The following is an 18,311-nucleotide window of genomic DNA, read 5'->3' on the forward strand; positions in this document are numbered from 1 at the left end:
AATGAAGTTGCATTCCAGCTATGGTGACAAAATTTACCTTTTAAGATCCCAGTACTGTTCCCAGTAAAACGGATGGACAAACTTCCTCTTGGATGCCAATGGGAAAGTATTTGAGCCTTCTAATAAGATCAGCTCTTGGAATCTGTGCCATCTGAAGACAGTATAGCCACCACATGTACGGTATTATACTTTGCATACATCTTTCTCTTACTCCAGCTGCAGTAACTGGAGTAATATCTCTAATAAAAGATATTGCCTCTCCCTGCAAACCTTGCCTGCTTAGGTGATCACGACTGCAATAAGATCAGGACAACTTTAAAGCTCTTTTTGTAAGACCCAAAGACCTTCTTTTGTGGAAAGCTTCGGGCATGTAAACCATACTATACTGCCAGTCCTTCACCTACAGTAAAAAGGGGGCAGAATGATCAGGGTGAAGCGCTGCCATTAAGACTGCCTAAGCTCAGTGCGTTTGCCAGAACGGAGAGACCTACACAGACGAACGTAGACAGCTTCCGTGCCTGTGCTAATGTGCCTGTTCTACCATAGGTGCCACCTCCCATCTGGCCAGCCTAGCATGCACAAAACCATACATCACTTAAGCCTAAGCCCCTCCACAAATTGCAGCTATCGCAGTCAGTTACCAGGTCAGGCCTGGCAGCAAGGTCTGCAATAAGTTGGCAGTGGCACAGATCTGGACTTGATGCAAATTAGTCAAATTACTGAGAACCAAGCAAAATTCACACTTTCCTGTAAGGATAATTATTAAATTTCTGTGTAATACAGCAATTTATTTTTCAATAATGGAAACCCATTCTTTTCACCAAGAAGTCTGTTCCTAGGTGCCACATTCTTTTCTCGTTAATACTATTTTTCTTTCCCCAAAATGAGTCACCCTGGAAAACGCCACTTACTTGAAAGAGAAAAATTGACAAACTCACTCAGATGTCACGAAAAATAGCATTCACTGCTATATACTACAGCTACCAGATACCAATAACGTACATTTCAATCAGGAAAGAGAGTTCCAAATCTACTGAACAATAGTTACTGACTTCAGGAGAAGAAAATAAAATTTAACCTGCAACTGTTAAAATAGTTTCTACTAATACACTGCTAAGCACATGATCTCTCTTTGGCTTTACTCTAATTTGGCTGGGAAGCCTTTCACAGAAAGAAGGAAAATGTTTTTGATGGCTTGTCCAAAAGGAAAAATAGCCATTTATCAGGTTATGTAAAAGTCTCATACTTGTGTTGGAAACTACAGTTTGGCAGAACACATTTAATTACCGTTGGCTCTTTTAGAACATTAAGTAAAAATAACTATGTTATAATCATATTAAGGGTTTGTCTTTGTCTTAAACAAAGATTTTAGTCAAAGGCCTCTTAATACCTCAGACCATTCTTTACAGAGCTTAGCTCCTCCGTGGGTCTACAAAACAGGGAAGTACAGCTATAATCCACAGAAGTAAAAGTTAAAAAAAGATGGAAAGGCGTCCAAGCTTGTTAGGCTCAAATGTAAAGAATAACATTTTCTCACACAAAAATGTGTGAATGAGAAATAGCTGTTGAAAAAAAAAATTCTCAAAAAAAAAATCAGCCCTCAAAATCAGAAACAAACATTTCAGTCCATACACACAATACTGCAAAGACATATGCTTAAGCACATAAAACAAGACTCGAGAGTGAATATACTATGAGCCACATCCAGATGGAAGAAATCCCAGAGTTCCTGAATCTACAAAAAAAAGCTTTAGCTCGATACTGAGTGGAAAATTCCTCAGAGCCACTAAAAAGGGATTTTGCACAGAATTTATGCCATCTGAATATCTCCATTGCACATACAAAGAGCACCAGCAAGACTGTTATCATTACAAAATTAACTACACTGAAGACTGTCAGAGTACGTTCACTTACCATCCAAAGTAATTTTGCCTCAGTGTGCAAATTAAATGTACTCTTCACATACTGCCCACAATTATAAAAAACATACCACGTAACTGAATTAAAAACAATTAGCATAACTAATGGTAAAAATTAGAGAGTTATAGTCCTAGTCTAGACTGAGAGTTTCTGTATGAATTGCAAGACTGTGCCATTCTGAAATACGGATGTTCCAAGACAGGCAAATATTTTCATTACAGGTTAAACGGATGCAAGTATTTATCTGATTCTGAGTTTTTGCATGAGTGAAAGGTTTGCTTCAGTAATAAACTTGCATTTCGATTCATTTTCCTTAGAGCCCCTGCAAAATCTACCACAGCCATATCTTAAAAGCACTGTATTCCTTTCCACCATTTATATTTAACAGCTGGAACGACATCTTTTTACTTGCAGTAATAACTTTTTTCCCCAAATCCAAATTAATTATCTGTCTCCTTCTAGAGAGATTCTAAGAGTTCGGAAGACAGCTATCACTTTCTGCAAGGAACAGTCTCATCTTACAAGTGTACCAGTATTAAATAAGGAGTTGAGCTGCCAACTCCTTATGTAAACTATTCCTTATATTTAAAGGCTGCAATTGAGTAAACCAACAGCACAGATTAAGGCTATATTCATACACCAAATTCATATACTAGCTCTTCCCTCCTACGTAACTGCAAAGTGTCTACTACCATTTAGAAAGCCATGAGCACTGCTGTATCTGCAGGAAACATACTTAAGTGCTGCTGTATTAATTTAATGATAGAGATTTAACGCAATTAACAGGTAAGCAAAGTCATTGCTCTTCTTGTCCACTTCAAGTGACACATCCCATCTCCCAGCCTTATACAATTACGTGCCTAGCTGTGAAAACTTGCTCTTAATCTTCTTCTTTTTAAATTGCACCCTCTTTCCAAGGCAGAGACTACTTTAAATTTTTCTAGGCTCTGGAGCCATTGCTCCTCCCCCTCAGCAAAACTATTTGTAAGGCTATGTCAGAACTTGAACTAGTTTGATCATGACCCACTACTTGCACAGCTTATTTGTACTGCTCCTATCAACAGCTCCTTCTACGCCTAACATAATATACATCACATGGAAAAACTCTTCCTCTTTCACCCTGTACACGTTATATATATTTGAAAAAACAACAACAACAGGAACTCAGTAGTAGCTTTTCTTTTGGGAAGGAGTTAAAACAGAAATAATTTTATTTCATTGCAGATACACTAAGAAATTCATCATCACTCATTTGGAAGAAGAAGCAGGAAGCTAAGGTGAAAGGGAATTAGAAAGTAAGCGGAAAACACACACTGACACACGCTTTCAGCTTGCACAGGCTTCAGTATAGTCACTTCCACTACAACAGGGATCAGGTTTGTCAAAAGAGGTTTTTATGTCGAAATAAAACTGCCTTCCAACTTTTTACTAACGGCTTTGATTTTTCTCCAGGAGTTGATGAAGAACACTGAAATCTGGACTGCCACTCCATCCGGAGCAAGATAACTGAATCAAACCGATTTCACACTGAAGTCAAACTTCTACACAAAGGAAATATCATATATAAATTAATCATGTTCTCAGATCACTAGAAAGCATTCACACTTGTTTGCATGAAGCAAAACACAAGTAGAAAGAGATGCTCAGAAGCTATGTTTCTTGGTATAAAGAACTCCTCATCAAAGCAGAAACAATTAGAGCCTAAAATAAAGGAAAAACCACAAAATATAATGGCAACTCTAAAGAACCGATAGTCCAGCAGCCTACTGTAGGAGGGGAAAAAAACCCACACCAAATAAACCTCCCACACACAGAAAAATGGAGCTAGCTAACCAGTATTTCTAGAGACAGTCAGTCCACAGTGCAGTCTTTGCACTTCTTTTGTTTTTCTGTTATTGGTCATATCTGTAAAGACTAAATTTAACAACCAAAAGGTGCTGAAGTAGAAACGTACATGCCAGTCAGAAGGCAAAACAACCATCTTGCTATGCTCAACGTGGACAACAGTTTATCCAAATAATCTGATGCTTGGACCCTCCCACCCCCAAAAGGTGTTAAATACAGCAGCAGTATAGCAGAAGAATGAAGAGAAATCACTTAACATGTAATTTAGTAAAAACTGCTGCTTTGGATGAAATTAATCCATCAGCAGATCTGAAGACTGAATTTTGACACAGAGTAAAAAAAAAAAAAAAAAAAATCAATGTTCCTCACACTCAGTCAGAAAAGCAGCTCAGTTTTTCCTGTTCATACATTTCATAACCCCTCCAAAGAACCTGCCAATAAGCAGGTATCAACTGTAAAGCCATTTATAAAACAATATCAAGGCATCTGAAACCAAATACTCCATTTTTCCTGGAGTACTGAACCACTTTCAATCCAAAACATGAAGCAGGAGAACATATGCTGAAGGGTACATTGAAAATGTATTCAAAGGTATCAAGTATAACTGCCTTACAGAGTTACAAATCCCCAGCTGTGTTATTTCAATATCCTATATTGGTACAAATACCAGTAATGTGTTCTCTTGGTCACGCATTAACCTTACATATTCCGTTATCTACAATCCAGAAAGATGACTCTCAAAACATTTAAGCTCTGACAACACTTAATGAAAAGCTCAGTGACCTACTGGAAGACGACACTGAACCAAAGTCAGAAGACTTTAGTTTAATTCCCAGATTTGGGTCTGCTTCTTGGATGACACGGCCAACCCACTTTATCACTTTGCAATGTTTTCAAAAGCAGATTGGGAGTAACGGTATTAACAGCTTTTTTAAAGCATTTTCAGGTTTATTGCTTGAACGTGCTACGTACGAGACCAGTAGTCCCGTTGATACTGGGTCTTAAGGTGAAGAGGCACAAACAGTTTTCTTGCCATCCTCAAGCTGAAGTATGTAAGACCTTTGGAAAAGATCAAACTTAAAATGTCAACAATGAGCTATAAAACAACTTTTGTACTTGCATAAATATTTTGTTTATCTCAAGTTCAACTTATCTGGAATTCTCTAAAGCTAGGAGAAGAGTTTGAAAAGCAGAAAATCTCTTTTTCAACAACATAAAATTATTTTTTTCCTGGCCCTTTTGTCTGCAAGATTTTAAAACTTTTATTGTTACAATCTCAATCTGATTTCTAGGTTTCCTCTAAAACGTAATTTCTCTTATAGAATTAAAGAGGAAAAATCGATTTTGAGGCAATAGAGGTTTTTGCCGTTGTTGTTGTTTTATATAATGGCTTATTTGAAGCTGCTCAGGGTTTTGGAATATTAAGATAAGCGTCAGGGAGATAAATCACCAACACACCTCGCCAAGCTTGCCACAGAGCTCCTAGCAATCAAGATAGCACACGTGGTTCCAATGATGAATTGTATTACCACAGAAGTCAGAAGCTCCAGTCACAAACCACAACCTCACCATGCTACGTACTGTCTGTACTGAATGATGGCCCCTATCCCGAGCAGCTTACCATCCGCATATAGGACAAGAAACAAAATGGATTAAGAAAACAGACGGCATTAGACAACCTAATAGGCAGTGTTCTCAGCACACCGGCAGACTAGACGCTTGTCAGGTAGATGTGACAGGTAAGAGGCTTTAAAGAAGACTTGAATATTCTCAAAGCTTATATATTTTTATTAAGTATAACTTTTTGGAGAATTTAACAGGTGGGCTGTGAAAGCATGGAATTTGTGGCAGTATTCTGAATGTGTTTCAAGTTTATCCAATTCGTCAAGGTCATGAGAAGGCAGAGCTTGTTCTTACGTTCTCATCCAGGTTCTAACAAAGATGAGTCTAACCCAATGTTCCTCCTACAACAGCTGTCACTGCTGCAAGAGCGGAGTCATGGCAGCCAAAGGCCCCCAGCAGAGTGCCAGCAATTTGGAGTAGAGAAAAAAAATAGCTATACCTCCTGCAAAAGTGGAAACAATCTCATTGGAGTGAACTGAAGATTTCCAAGAACAGTCAAGCCCAGTACACCTGTATAAACAGCTCTTCTGGAAAGGGAATGCTTTGCAATCATTGCCATAGTCTGTGTAAAGAGTGGTGATCCTAGAGCAAAGTCTGTCCAGCTATTTCTAAAGTACTGGTAGCTTACTTCCAAAAGTATGCTGGTGAGGCTTACAAGAATAAGACTAAGGATTTCTTAAATCATTATGACTTTTCTGGTTGCCAGATCCTTGCCACCAGGTGGACCTGGTGTCTTGTCTGAGCATGCTACCAGAAGTTTTACTGCTGTATAGCTGTCCTATGCTCTTGCATCATTCAAAAACACGAAGATAAATTTGATTAAAAAAATAAAAAGAGGGGAAAAACAACACTGCGTACGTCAAAGGAACTGTGCAAGAGCTTGATAGCGAATATATCTCTGGCCTCTAGAGATTTATGCCAGAGGCAATGCTTTTCTAAGCTACTGTAATTAAGACAGAAGATGAGTTTTATCTGCGGGAAGAAGGCAATGAAGATTCCCAAAGGGAACGTTCACAGCCCTGTCTGACAGTAGCTCAATCCAACCTTAAACCAGCTCCCCTGGTACTCACAGCTCTCTAGGTTATGTGGCACAGGTTTTGGCCAGGATCTAGCCGCTCTCAAATTTACTCCGCTTCCTGGGCAGATTTTGCAGTCTGAACCTGCCACAGCTACACTACTACTAATACTCAGCTACTTAATTTCAAAGAACATGTGCTTGAACTGCAGTCACAGGTTTTGCTGCATTCAGACCCACCTTTGGGGAAGGCTTAAGAGGAGGGGAGAAAAAAAAAGTTAAAGACCTGGATGTTGATCCAGGCTTAATCGAAGATGCTATGATTACTGTGACAACAGGATGATGCTGTTATGGACTGTAAGCAAGAAATAAGATTAACAACAGAACTGGAAGAGAAGTCTAAGGTCTACATTTTCATGATGATAAGCATGAACAGACAATTAAACATTTATGACTAAGCACCAGGGACATAGACAAAGTTTTAACTTATACAGCAGACTGCACGATAGATCTGTGAGGCATCACAAGAACTCAGGTTCTGGAAGGTAGAAACATCCAGCCTGAAATATATGTAAGTAGAAAAAAAGCTCAGTGGAAGAGTAAGAAGTGGCAGATACATATTGGTTAAAGTAGCTTTATGTCTTCCTACTTTGACACGTTTTAATCTAGACATTAGAAATCAAGCTACATAATACCTTTTGCTTCTGCAATTTTTACATAACACACTGAATATGAATAACTAGCTTTCTTGTAATGTTAAAGAAAACCATGCAAGTCTTCCTGTTAACTAGAACGTAGCACAAAAAAAAGGAGAAAAATCAGAGTACCTGTAATCACAGAGGTGTAAAAGATGCACAAAATAGGTAATTAGACTCCTGCAAGTACACTAATGCTGAATGACATAATGCAGACTGAAGGATACACTTACATGATGGCAAGTCACTAACAGTCAGAAATGTTTGTCTACTGCCAACCAAAAAGTACTTGTCAAAACAAGTAGTTGTTGATCTTTGTACCCTGAATTCTGCAATTTATATTAATGTCACAATAGTGCACTTGTGGGCCAGATTATTTACAAAGGTCAATCAGTGGACTAAACAAGTCAAATCAGCTACAGCTTTCCATAATTTTCTTACATGTACAACACTACCCTTTTCATCTCCAGTCATCTAACCTGCACAAAGTGAATGGGACTACTGCTGCAGTAATTCCTAAGTACTTCAAGATGCATTAAAGTTGATTTTTACTTTTGTTTTTTTAAAATAGAAAAGCATAAACCGGACCAGTTATTTCACATGAAACCACTTAAATTGACTCTTTTAATAGTCTTCTCTGAGTAGCACTAACATTTTCCTGCCTTAGCACATCACCTCTTTGGTAGCTTCTCAGTGTAAAATGAGTTTTGGTTTTGCAAGAAATAAAATGGCTATTTAAAAATAATGCTTGTCTACAAAAAGTTCTCTCAGCTTGGTTAACTGTGGACCACAATATTGCAAGAATTAATAACAGTCTAAAAAAGGAGATTTTAAACCATGGAAAAAAAATGGCTTTGAAGCTAAGCCGGTTCAATATACTTTCTGAACTCAGAAAAATGAATTTCTAATTTCTAATATAAATAAGATTAATATGTGGCAGGAGAAATTAGATAAGTCATTTATGCCTTCACAACACAACAATAAAGTATGGCTGGACCTAGTGGCACTTTACAATTTTTTTCCACACACCTATAAAGAGGCTGCAAAGTTGCAAAGTAGCCTCAAAGCCGAAAATATTGTATACAAGAACGTCATAGATGACGTTCTAAAAAGCTAGAATATCGTTATTTCTCCATCTCTCCAAAACCACAATTGTTTATGGAACTACTGGATGACACCATAATTGGGAAGACAATTCTAATCAAGGTATTGTATATACAAGAAGGAGAAATGTACTCTCGCACACAGATAACTTGCACGCAGTCAGAGGCCAAAGCAAGGAGGAGAAGTCCTTAGCGTGAGCATGCAGGTCATATGGTTTCAGCATTAAGGAGGCTCACGAGAGGAAAAGAAAGCGGCTATGAGGATGAGAAGCAGGAGGGGGTTAACTGTGGGAAAGGAGACCACAGGGTAAACGTCCCATAGTGAATATAATTATCACTCCTGCTGAATCACCAGGAAGGAAGGGGGTGTGGGGAGAGGAATTGAAAATATAGTGCTTATAAAATTTTGTTGATCTACTGCTGCTGTGCACTTGACTACAAAATACACATAACAGAACACGTGGTAAGGTGGATGACGGTGAAGTATCAAGTTTAATTCCAAATTACCAAGTATAAAAGTTATCTTCATCTTCAAAGTTCTTATGAAAAATAACTTAAGATTTTAAAAATCAGGCTCCTATCTATTTTCATCCTATGTAGATTGTACATAGATGCTACTTTTAAGCATTATGTGCTATTCAAAGTCAAACAGCTTGAAAGTGAATTTTTAGTTCTTCCATGTAATTTCTCCTGTAGAATCATAAAAATTAACTAAAATATATAAAAAAGAATACAGGAGTCACTTCTGTACTTTTTACACATCTGCCCATTGCTCAAAACTCGCAGGAAGGAAATATTTATTATTGATTTCATAACAGAACAGTTCATACTGCTGTTTTCAAGGCTCTTCATTGCGCTCTGCACATGTACCTGGCACTACGCAAAACAAAGTATCACAAAGGGCTTTATTCAGAGATATTACGGATGGACAAATACACCATTTATCCTACCAATCCTATTATGTCCGAGTTTCATTTATAGTCTGAAGAGCGTATACAGGCAAGTAATTCAAACACTAAAAAAAATTAGCTAATGTTTGGGCACAAACAAAAAAATATTTCAGTTTTCTAACAGCATGGTGGCATGTATTTTCTCCCCTTTCCTGGGTGGGTCATCAGAAAGCTCTTTTTAATATAAAGGGTGTTCTGCATAAAGCTTTAAATGAAGATACTTAATTCACCAGAAGATGACATGGCACTTCAGGTACTCATGACAGAAGCAACAAAATAAGTGTAGGAGTATGCCAAGGGAGTTGTTAAGAGAACGGTTCAAGAGGAGTGACGGGGGTGGAAGCGTAGGAAGAGACTAGAACAGACGTAGGCAGAAACCTTAAGAGCCTACATTAAGAAAGTAAAAAAGTTATGTAGGGCTATGACAACAGAGTAGCTACAGAGGAGGCAAGAGTGGTGGCAATCTGGATGGACTTTACCAACTAAGCAGCTATCAGCATTCCCTAACAGTGAGAATCCAGTGCATTTTCCTGCTGTTCTACTTCTGTGTGCATATGCCCGGTCACTATAGGAATGCAGCACTTCACAGTTTAAAAATTTCTGTGTTAAATAGTTCTGATCTACAGACTTCCAGGAGTTCTGGCAGGGTTTCACTGCGTATGCAGTCTGCACGTGCACTGAAAATTGTTTAGGAGCTCTATACACCCAAAAGACTGAAAAAATCACTGATTTAGGAAAATTATTTCACAATAACTTCTCCCAAATCTTAAATGGAGAATCTATGAAAAGATGCCCTGTATTAGCTTTTCTTAGGCTAATACAGCCTGTGAACATGTTTTGGCCTTGCCCGTGGTGGAAGACATTGAAACAGGGCTCAAAACTTGGAGGTGGCATAATTCTGCGGGCCTGACACTGCTTTCCAGCAAGTTTCTCTCTCGGACAGAATACGGGGTGGGCAGCAAGTAATCCCCTACACAAACCTCAAGATGAACAGCCTGGAAACATGAAAGGTTAAAAACTGTATTACTGAACACAACCTGCTCCAAGTGAACATACAAGGGGGGAAAAAAAGGTGTTGTGTATGGCAGCACTAACACAGAAATATACTCAAGCGTGACTAGAGAGATTAGAACCAAGATGACTAAAAACATGAGGTAAGTACAGATTTCAAAAAAATATGCAGTGAAGACTACTCTTCAGTCATGAGCAGAAGTACAAACCACAGTGAAAGCTGCTTTGGAAGAACAGTTTAAGAGCAATTTTCTCTGGCAACTGAAAAGGAGGAAGAGAACGTACCTGCTGGGACTCTCCGAATAAAATGGCTGTGGTGAACAATTTGATTAATTTCGCGTCTTTTTAAAGCAGCTGTGAACCAAACAACGGTTTTCTGACACCTCATGGGCGCAACCCAAACCCTGCAGTGTTCTACACCCTTGCGAATGTAAACTGGAAACCAGAAAGGAGCTGCATGCAACTTCATCTTGCACAGAAGCAGCAAGTGCTTAGGGATACGCACTAAGTTACAAAGACATGCTCTTTTACTGCCTCCATGAGGAGATCCAGATGCATCGTCACAGACTGTAAAATATTTTCTGGCAGACTTCTTGGGGCCTGAACTTTAATATCCCCCAGGGATGCAGTCAGCGAAGGGATTTCGCAAGAGATCAGAATAGATAGCATAGGTTCCAACAGCAACCAGCTTGCAAAGTGTTATTTAGTTCATTAGGAAAAAGGAAAGTAGCATATATTATTACTTTGCTGAAGATAAATTATTTTACTCTCATTATACGGCAACAAAATCCTTTAGGAAGAACTTCTCTATGTAATACACATACCAATAGAGTGTGTCTTCTGTGGGGAAGAGAGCAACTACCAACCAAAACACGGTGCACAGTAACAAACACAAGAAACCTTTTTTTGAAGAACCAAAAAATGGCATTAAATCTTGAACAGTCTTCAGGAGATGTAATATTTATCTATAGCAAAAGGTCCAACCACAAAAGACCAAAAGCTATTCATACCAGTCGTGAAAAAATTAGTCAGCCTGCTGGGATAGGTAGACACGATAATATCTTTTACAAAAATTCAAATCTAGCCTGCTTCCACATATGCATTGAATAACTACAAAGAATGAAATACTGTACATTCTCAAAAAATGTTTATAGGTCTTGAACAACAGAGGCTTCAAAGAGTATTTATTTCAACATTTTAAATAACTGGAAGTGTGTAATTTGTCAAATGGGGTAGAGGTTGTTTGGGTGTGGGTGGTTTCTTTTTTTTTTTTTTAAAAAGTATTAACCAAAAAAAAAAGAAAAAGCGCGTCCAGAGCTACTTCTGCCATGTGCTCTCCTGCAAGGATGACACCTCTGCAGATATAATTGCTTCAGATTCTAACACATCTACAGGTGGAGACTATATAATTACAATTCAAAGCAGGCCTATGGACCGCTTTTCTATACTGAGCCCACACACAGATATCACTGTTTGAAAAAGACAGGGGCTACAGGTGTGTTTATAAGAGTGGTCACACACACAAGGCAATATACTTCATAAGGTTTGAAAAACTGTTTATAGAAAATAAGACTCACTTGCCACCCCAGAGGCAATTCCATAAAGTAGTCCTCCTCCATCTGTTTGCTGCTGAAAGACATGGGTCCCTGGAGGCGGGCTTCTTTCTTGTCTAATGAAGTTATACAGTAAAGTTTTCACAAGTCTGCTGGTATATGGGAGACTGAAAAGAAAACGAAAACAACTCAAAAGCTGCAAAATTTAGCTCAGCTACAAAGTCAGTGCTGTGCTCCCTTTTGTTCTCTGCAACTAGGCTATGTTTAGGGAGTCTTTGTTTGTTTGTTTTAAAGGCTGATCGCTTTTTCCATCTAAGGGACAACAGACAGTTGTTATCTCACCTGGGAAGCAAGTGTTTGATCAATTATACAACAGAGTCCAGACTAGGTGCAAAAGCTGGTGTTTGGCATTAAACACTGATAGTAACTCTCCCTGTTGAGCAGTCTACCTTCTTTCTGGTTGGAAAGGGAAAGAATGCCAAGGTTTTTGCCCATGCAAAGCAGGATACTGTGGGATCACCTTCAAGGTGCAGGATCATGGAAACATTTTTTTGTTTATTTTCAGTTTTCAATACTACTTTTACATCAATCAATTTATGGAATCATTGTATTCTTTTATGCCTTGGCATAAAAGGAAAAATATTTATGCAAGGGAAACATGGTATTCATTTGGTTTTCCCCTCTGTGTTTTGGTCATACAAAGCAGGTAACAATTGCATTCTTCCACCCCCACAATACTTTTGGCTGTGTGTGTGGCTGGGGCCAATTTGCTAGGAGTGGTGAAATATCTGACCTCACTTCAGTGATTCTGACAAGCGTACATAAAATTTGTTGGATTCAAATATAAGGCTACAATATTTCTAAAACAGAAGAGGATTTTATAGGAACAGTTGGCTCCCATTGCCGGTGACAATCTCTAATCCTCTTTAACCAGTGCCCTTTGAACTCTTCATATTACCCTAGATTCCCCACCCCTAAATCTCCATCCCTCCCTCTCTACCCAGAGGCCAGGTACCTACTCTTCCAAGCTTAGACCTACATATACTACCACTTCTCTCAAGTATTCATCAGACTCGTCCTCTAGACTGTAATACTACAGGAAAAAGCCCACAAAAAAACCCTGAACAGTGAAAGCTGTTTTAAGTAGTCAATGAAATTACCCTCAAAAATGAAAATTCCAAAATAGCTTCACTGAAGTCAGGGCTATGAGATTTAAACCTGAAACCTTCCAACAACTTTGAAAGATGCATTTGTTTTGTTTTCTTTTGAATAAAACAAATTGCAATCAAAATGCATTTCACCGTCTTTTGTTTTCAAGTACAAAGAGTCTAAAATAAGCCATCAGAAGGATTTGTTTTGCCATCAGCTACAGCCCCAGAACATGACATACCATCGACCGTGCATCAGGTATTTATGAATGATGCTCTCTCGCAGAATTTCCTTGTGAAATAATTGGCAGGAAAGGAAGACAATAAGCGTTGTCACAGCCTCCAAGGAAATGCTGTATGTTATATCTCTGCAGGAAAAGGGGAATATTTACAAAGGTTAATCTACCACTTTTGTTTACAAACTGACTTTATCATAGGAACATGCGGTAGGTTCACAAGCATTGATGCACTGTTTAGCACAGCGAGTCTCAACTGGAACACGGAAATAACAAGTTCAAAAAACCCCACTTGTTAAAAAAACAAAATCACTTCATAGGGACAATGATTATTTTTCTTAGATGTAAGCATTTTTATGACATGCCAAAGGACAAGACAATGTAAAAACATTGAGGTATTACCCAGAACACTGCAATTTCAATTTTCAGACTATACTTCATTCCAATATTAATAAAATCTCAGAAGTGCCCTCTTTGTCCTGTTAAACACAATTGTCCCAAAATCATCAGTCAAGGTCAGAGAAGGGTCCAGCTAGTTGAACACTGCTTCATCTGGCAGTAAAAGTGGCTCTCTAAGAAAGGGGCAACATACAAATGCTAGGCTGAGTGCAAGAAATGCTTAGGGTATTCAAGATACTGCATATCCAGTTGTTCAACTATTAAATGGCATTTGTGAGGCAACGGTGAAGTATAAAATTTCAGGATATGCTGATTTCTACTGCCATTTCCTAAGAATGTATTGTAATGATTAGACACTGACTGCACACAGCTCAGCAAAGCTCATTAAGTTGGACAGGTTAATTCGGAAAAGCTGTGCAGCAAACAGGATGGGAGACAGATCTGCTACTTTGGACATCTGTGATTTCTTTTGCTAACTCTGCATAAAATGATCTTCGTATATATCATATTTTTAAAAAGGAGAGAAAGAAAAATGGCATTTGCCTCCTTAATCAGTAAACTTTTAAAACACAATGGTTGGTTTAATTGGACTTTTTTCCCCTCTTCCAAATGGAAGGAGATGTCTCATCAAGTGCACCAACAACATCCTCTGATCTATTACGAAGCTTGTTATTAAGCGTTTTTAAAGTTTCCTCTGCTGTTACTATTTATTTTCACAGTATGCTTCTTGAACTAATAATATTATGCTATGTATAACATCTGTAGCAGGCCAGTTATCAAGTTATTTTGACATCTTCCTGCAAGCTTGTAGAAATTCAAAGATCTATTTATTCAAATATATCCAAATTCAAAGATTTTATAGTATCTGTTTTTTTCTAAATCCAGCAACGTGTGTTAAAGCAGTCGCGTTAAATTTATTTCCTGTGTTACAATGACACTTTCCAACAATCATAGTCTTAACAGTTAAAGCAAGTGTAAACACAAAACTGAGGTGCTCTTTCAAACAACGATGACTTACAAACCATAGCACAATATCTCCTGAAAAAAAATAAATAAACACTCAGTGGAAAAGACTAGCTGGAATAAAACTGCTGCTCTTCATCGCTGGATTAGAACTAGTATAATCCTTACAAAAAAGGACAGGCTTTTCTTTAGAAGAAATCAGTTTAATTTTCAGAACACAATTATTTTAATACTCTCAAGTGTGCTACTAGAAATACTGTAAGTAACTGGCATTACTGTGAAATATGAGGAAGAACGGTTTCATGCATTATGCCATACAGATAGCTTAATTAAAACACTTCTGTAGTAGCTCGAGGCCAGAGTTTCTGGGGAAGAGAGTGTTAGTAATTTGCTCTAAGTCAACAGCAAACTGGAATCACAATTTCCTGGATCACAGTCCTATGCACCAGCCCACGGAGCCACACCACCTCCAACACAAAAATGTTTTTGAAAGAGAAGGTCATGCAAACTCACTGTTTTTATTCTCTCTCTCATGATTCAAGTGTTTGAATCCATAACATTTTAAGCTACATGACAGGAAAAGACTTACTGCGTAAACAACATTCTCCCTTAGAAATCATGAGGCACGTTTTAATCAGCTTTAGTTTTTGCAAGTTACCTGACTTTTTGCCCACTACTCCGAAAGCTAGCCAGTGTAAATGTTGATAATTAGATCAGGCCAGAGGTTACACTGTGATCTGGTTCCACTGCAAATTCATCTGAGCCAGAAACGAGGCTGAGCTAGGAACGGTTCCCAGCTCCTCCCTAAGTTGCAATGTGTGGCTGTCAACCACCTATATCAATCCCCATCAAAGCACGGAAGAGCTACAGGGCGATTATTAGATGTTTAGCCACCACGAAAATTTGTAAGAAATATTTTCACACGTAAATAAAATGAAGAGCTTGAAAGTAATTTTTCGTCATAGGAAAAAATTCAGAAGCTTATCATTACAAAGGCCAAGAGTATAAGATGAATGACTCACTAACCCTAAGTTTAACCTGGTCTGATGAATGAAAAGGCTGACTTCAGGACACGCTACAACTTCTGAAATACCCGGGTCACTTTGCTGAGAGGAAATAAATTTCACAAGGTCTACTATACTGTTTCTCCATTTCATTCATTCATTCGCTTACTTTTCTGACAAACCACACAAGTGGAAATGCAAATCTAAGGGGACATTGCAATATGCTTTTGTATTTTTGGAAGATTCAGTGTAAAGAAATAAACGACGAGGTTACTGTAACTTTCAAAAAACATCTGCTTTCAGTACCCTTATTACTCTTTTTTCTTTTTTTCCTTCAAATTCATACAACTCCATTTAGCAAGTTATTCTCTTTTAGTTTCTATTCAAAATCCCATTAAAGCACATTTAACTGCAGATCCACTCCACTCAAGCTGTAAAAGCAGTTGTTCAAATTAAACCTGCTCTCATAAAAATGCAATTAAGAGTCCTAGTATCTGGGGTAACCCTAATATCTAGGGTAATCCTTAATCTAGCAGCACAAGGATAATTTCAGAGCAAAATCATTTTCTCTGCTAAGGGTCAAATGTACAGTTTTCTGAAACTCAAGCATTTCTAAAGGGTCACAAGAACTACCAGGAACCTCTTTTAACTTCAAAGAAAGTATCGTTTATTTATATTGAGAGACTACAGAAAAAGGCTTTTTTTTTTAATGCTATCGTTCATATAGAATGACTTTACATGGAATTTATGCTGATGTCGGACTTCCTCTTAAAATTGTTTGCTTGCAGATAAGGAGGAAACTAGAAATAATGAACTCATGTATCAATTACCTGTCAGGATTATTCATCTATTTATTTCAGAAAATCACAAGGGTTCAATGGTTTGAGGGTTTTTTCTTCCCAAGTACCTTTTTAAAAAATAAAAAAATAAAAAAAAAATCCACAAATCCCAGTTAAAACTCATGACGATTCCACATCCCAAGTGGAATCTAGTTTGGAAATGTCAATGCTTATTCTAGTTTAATGGTTTTTCCTCTTCTCTTCTCTCTCTCTCCTTCCCATTAGAGGACATATTCCTAGATCAAGTAGACAAGCTAACAGATAGTCTTCTTTTGCTCCTGTTTGAAGAAGCATTTCTTTCATGAGGGCCCAGTCACTCATGCACCTAGCTCTAGAAATCATGGCAATCATTTTTCTCCCACGTTTGGGTTATTTCTGTATTCAAAGGCAGCGTGTTACAAGCAGATATTCTCCTTGGTTTCACACTGCTCATCAAGTGCAGCAGAGTAAGCTACTGCTCCTTTAACCAGACTGAACGGGTCTAGTTCCTCGCATGTGACACCAAACTTAAAATTGCCTTCTGGCAACAAGGGTTCCTTTAGAGACTACAGGTGTACATATAAACTGTCTTATCTATCGGTGATTCTCTTCTACTATGAACTCTTCAGAGAAGGGGTCTTTCTTTGTTCCGAGTTTGTATCGTGACTGGAGCTCCAACATACAAGACACCTAGGTGCTAGTGTAAAGTAAGTATAAGGGTAAGTATGTAGCATAGGTTTTAATATCTACATTTCGGTGAGAAAACGCTAACATGTCAATGGATTTACGCTGTTACATAATTGCATACTCAATCACATCAAGTATTCATACAACTGTTTCCATAAATATAGTCTCCTGTCAGAAAAGCAATGGTACCAGATCATTTAAAGCTTAACAGAGGCTGTTAAACCAACCAGCTGTGCACAATTTCTTTTATAGCAATCTTTAGACAACAGTTGAGTCAAATGACCAAAATTCTAAGTAGTCAGCCAAGTTCTCCATTTTCACTCTTTTTCCCACGTAGATATCGTGGATACTGGGTTCCCCTTTGAGGGACCTATGGCCCTGGGAGTACTGCTTTAGAGAAGCACCGCATTTACACTTTAAAGTAGCACTGCCTTAAAAGAAATTGATTATTACAAGTAACTACTTCTTCCAAGATACCAACTGGAAAGGATATCACCTATCTTCTGTTTTGCTAACAAGAACATACGTTTTTATTTCCTGGGCCACATATAAGGCACCAGAAAGACTTTTTTTTTTTTGGGGGGGGGGGGGGGGGGAGGTCCTTTCAGGTTACTAAGTACCTCCATCTGTCTGCCTCTGCATCTGAGGCACCGAGGATTAGTAATACTGCTCCTTGTGCTCTAACCAGCAGGCAGTGTAGGAGGGGACACCCACTAGGCTCGGATAAAAGTCAGTCATTTTACGTTTTTTTTTTCTTTCCAAGCTATTTTGTCTTCCAGCTAACTAGCCACCATTTTATTTACATGTTTGAGGAAATGGAAGTGATTAACTCTGACTGAATTCAGAAGTCTGCCACAACAATTTATTTAACAACCTTCAGCCATTTTGGGCTGGAAAACCATACCCGATTATCTGTCTACATATCACACCCTCAGAAATTTTTGACTGCTTCAAACAGACCAATATTTCACCTTGCTTTTTGCTATCCTTGTAGACAGCTATTTTAAACACACTAGAACGCGGATTAAGAACGTCCAAAGGTTTAAAAACACTATATGGTCAAACAGTAATCTTTAACAACCATCGTTAACCAAACCATCTGCTTCCTCCATTCCAAATTAAGAAGTGGATGTGGACGACCTTCTTCCAGCAAGATCTACCAAGAACTTCAACCATCTACCTAGCTGTCATCACCATATGGCTGGTGGCCTCTCTCCAAGCCTAGGCAACGCTCAGAGCTGCTTTCTGTGCTCACCAGCTTTGCTCCTCACCTGGGAGAGAGAGCTCTGAAGAAGAAACCAAGATTAAGCATAGAGGCAACATATAGGAAAATCCTAACTA

The 18,311-nt window shown here is 38.3% G+C and overlaps 1 protein-coding gene across 5 annotated transcripts in view; it reads right to left on the minus strand.

The window, feature by feature from the left end:
* Nucleotides 1-18,311, minus strand: part of LOC104138494 (dymeclin) — a 231,246-nt gene that overhangs the window by 170,106 nt on the left and 42,829 nt on the right. For all 5 annotated transcript variants that reach the window (XM_068924734.1, XM_068924731.1, XM_068924732.1 and 2 more), the window contains exons 7-8: nt 13,106-13,231; nt 11,740-11,882 (exon numbers count right to left, since the gene is read on the minus strand). In XM_068924734.1, coding sequence (XP_068780835.1) covers nt 11,740-11,882; nt 13,106-13,231 — 269 coding nt within the window. The remainder of the gene's footprint in view (nt 1-11,739; nt 11,883-13,105; nt 13,232-18,311) is intronic.

Source organism: Struthio camelus, chromosome W (assembly GCF_040807025.1).
Source record: "Struthio camelus isolate bStrCam1 chromosome W, bStrCam1.hap1, whole genome shotgun sequence".
In the NCBI taxonomy this organism is placed as follows: domain Eukaryota; kingdom Metazoa; phylum Chordata; class Aves; order Struthioniformes; family Struthionidae; genus Struthio; species Struthio camelus.